Source organism: Haliotis rubra, unplaced genomic scaffold, assembly GCF_003918875.1.
Source record: "Haliotis rubra isolate DU_JTF1 unplaced genomic scaffold, ASM391887v1 Scf72, whole genome shotgun sequence".
NCBI classification, from domain to species: Eukaryota; Metazoa; Mollusca; class Gastropoda; order Lepetellida; family Haliotidae; genus Haliotis; species Haliotis rubra.
This window is the reverse complement of record NW_025767435.1, coordinates 889,824-892,749: the sequence shown is the minus strand read 5'-3', so window position 1 is coordinate 892,749 and position 2,926 is coordinate 889,824. Positions and strand designations below refer to the sequence as shown.

Below are 2,926 nucleotides of genomic sequence, written 5' to 3'. Positions count from 1 at the left end.
TTCATGTACATTTTCATGTGATCTGGTATTTCGACTACACAGACGGCAGCGAGCCGGATGTAGGGACCTCTTAGAGACTGGGCAGGGACCTCCTGGTGACTGGGCAGGGACCTCCAAAAGACTTCCTCCGCTCACCTCTGTATGTCTGAGCTAGACGGTCCCTGCTCGTGTTTACATGGGGCAGGTACTAGTATTCCGCTCATTGTGTGTTTGTTGTTTCTATGTTGTGCTTTATATGTCCGGGATCAACCATGCCTATTTCCTCCTCCGTCCCGTTAAGGTAAATCCCTTGAGACTGTGTAATATTGTTTCTACACATCTAAACGAAATATCAAAGTGGGAGCGTTCAACGAATGTGACGTTTCAATTCCCACTTTAAATTTTATGTACATGTAAGTTTACCTTGAAGAAATAAGTATTATACCTCGACGGGGCGCCATAGTGTTCAGGTCTGATAAACAAGCATTGTTATTGATATTTTTAATGCGATTAGATCGTTTTTTAACCACCTTATATGCCAAATCTTCTAGTGACGATACATTTCAGTTATGTTCGTTAATGCAGTAAATAATTAGTTTAAAATGCTGGCTTTACGAAATTCACGACTGGCACCACGATACATTCTTCACCTTGGATTCGTTCTGTTTATGTCAATAGACAATCGGCTTGGTTTAATTATTTACTAATTTTGAAATTTTAGAAAATATGATAAGTCAACGCCAGAGAATAACCAGTCTCGATATATCTGACGAAACAGATTCCATAGGCAGTAAAAAAACCTCCATGAAAAAGTTTTCGTGGAATAAAACATTGAAGTAGAAGCGAAAAAACCCTTTTTACATCCATAAGAAATCTCTGCTGAAAGTAGAGTCGATTGAACAATTGTGACTATATCATGAGTATATATTTGTTTCAGCAGTATTACAGCTGTACGTGTTTGTAAACAAATCGAGTCTGAACCAGACAATCCAGTGAAGGCAATTCGAAAAACGTAAATCTTGACTCAACAATTTTCATAATAATTTTAAAGGTTTTACCATGGGTCAAAAGGTTCTCTCACATCACGCTTTGAATGTGAAACGAGTAGTAGTAGTAATAGTAGTAGTAGTAGTAGTATAGCTAGATATGTCAGAACTTCTGTCCTAACAAATTACAACAGTATATTTTATATGTAAGAAATCGTGAACTGTGTTGCTTATTCACCAAGCTGTACCCCTTATAAAGGTTTAAACCAATAAAAAATAAAATACAAATCAAACAAAATATATAATGAAAATAAATTATTTATTCTTTGTAAATAGCTACAAGTCTATATAGAGTCCCGTTCACTGAAACAAAGGTAATTATATTTACATATCTATATACATATTCTTATATACGTCATGTGATACGTTGAAAATTACAAATTATATTTTACGTACTCTAGCATCAGTTAGCATCTACTGATATTGACAAAATTTAACTGACACGGAGATGCTGAATGAATATACATGAAACCTAACATAAAATGAAAATTCATATCAGTTGGTCCTGGAGTTATTTCTAAAGCATCAGCATCTTATTTGTCAATTTCGTTCATGTCCATTATACCAATAGCCTGTGTCCACAACACAAACCCATTCCGGGTTCAACAAGAGTGGTTATATGTTTATGATATACAACAAGGATGTACATAATTGTTCCGGAGATATGAGGCAATTGCAGTTCATACATAATCCAAATTCATAGTTGTCAGTCCACTGCCCCACCCCCGGGCACCCATACTATGCCCCAGAGCATATCTACAATGCCCCCCTCACGTTCTCCTGATCATCCCTGTACAGCTCCCCTCCTCGTGTTTTAGCAGCAGTGACATTCGAGAGAAGGTTTTTGTGCACAGTTTACAGGCATACTTCTTGATGTCCGTGTGGGTCTGGAGATGTGCCCTAAGGTTGGATCGGTCCGCGAACGCCCGACCACAGTGGGGACAGGAGAACGGTTTCTCCCCGGTGTGGGTCCTGATGTGCCCCTGGAGCAGCCAGGGTCGGGAGAAGGCCTTGCCGCACAGTTTACACTTGCAGGGCAGGGTGTGAGTCCGGATATGCATCTTCAGTGCACCCAACGATGAATAGGATTTTTCACAAAATTTACACTTAAAGTCCTTTTTAATCTGAGACGTACAATGGAATTGTTTATGCTTGGATAGACCCCCGAATGTGGAATAACTTTTATTGCAAGCTTCACAGTTGTATCGAGGGGGTTGGGAATGGGCAGTGGGGTATATTTGGTCCGTTTTGGGTCCTATCCCTCCTTGGGGGAGATTAACTAACGGATATGGTCGGTTATTTCTCAGACAGGACAGCCAAGCGTTTATGTTCGTATATGAGCCGGGTTTGGAATGGAGCGCTGATGTTTGATAGAACGAACTTCTTTGACGGAGCAAGCGAATAGCGTCGAGATGGGAGAGGCAGTTTGGGGGGTACACGTCTTTACCCAGGAGGGGTAGATAATTGTCCGAGCTGATTCCCCCTCTCCTCACATCATCTGGGCAGCTATTAGCATGGAGTACATGTTGATTCCCGTAGGGTATCTTGTCACGCACGGGTTCAATTAACCATGGTCTGACGATCGGCTTGAACGCGCTCTTGGGTGTATTTTGCGTCTCATTTGAAACCAAACTACTGTTTAATCGTTCCGCCATTTCCCCTTCTTTCGCTGTCTCGTTTTCCGAATTTCTGATGATTCGATTTGCTTCTCTTTCAGAGGCAATTTGTCTCTGACTTGACTCCTTGTTAACTCCTATGTCAGGGGGACTTTGGCGAGAGGCACCCCCCGGGCTGGTCTCGCTCTCCGCACTCCTACCCCCGGGGCTCAAGGCGAGGTAGTCGAAACTGTTTTCACGATTTTCCAGATTGACTGCGACTACAAAAAACACAGACATAAACAT

The 2,926-nt window shown here is 41.5% G+C and overlaps 1 protein-coding gene across 1 annotated transcript; it reads right to left on the bottom strand.

Moving 5' to 3' along the window:
• Positions 1–1,270: 1,270 nt before the first annotated feature.
• Positions 1,271–2,926, bottom strand: LOC124259369 (zinc finger protein 43-like). The gene has a single exon (XM_046693496.1). The coding sequence runs from the start codon at positions 2,924–2,926 to the stop codon at positions 1,796–1,798; it is 1,131 nt and encodes a 376-aa protein (XP_046549452.1). The 3' UTR covers positions 1,271–1,795.

Excerpts from the sequence above, each read along its gene's own strand:
- LOC124259369 (XM_046693496.1), bottom strand. The coding sequence starts at position 2,926 with ATGTTTATGTCTGTGTTTTTTGTAGTCGCAGTCAATCTGGAAAATCGT.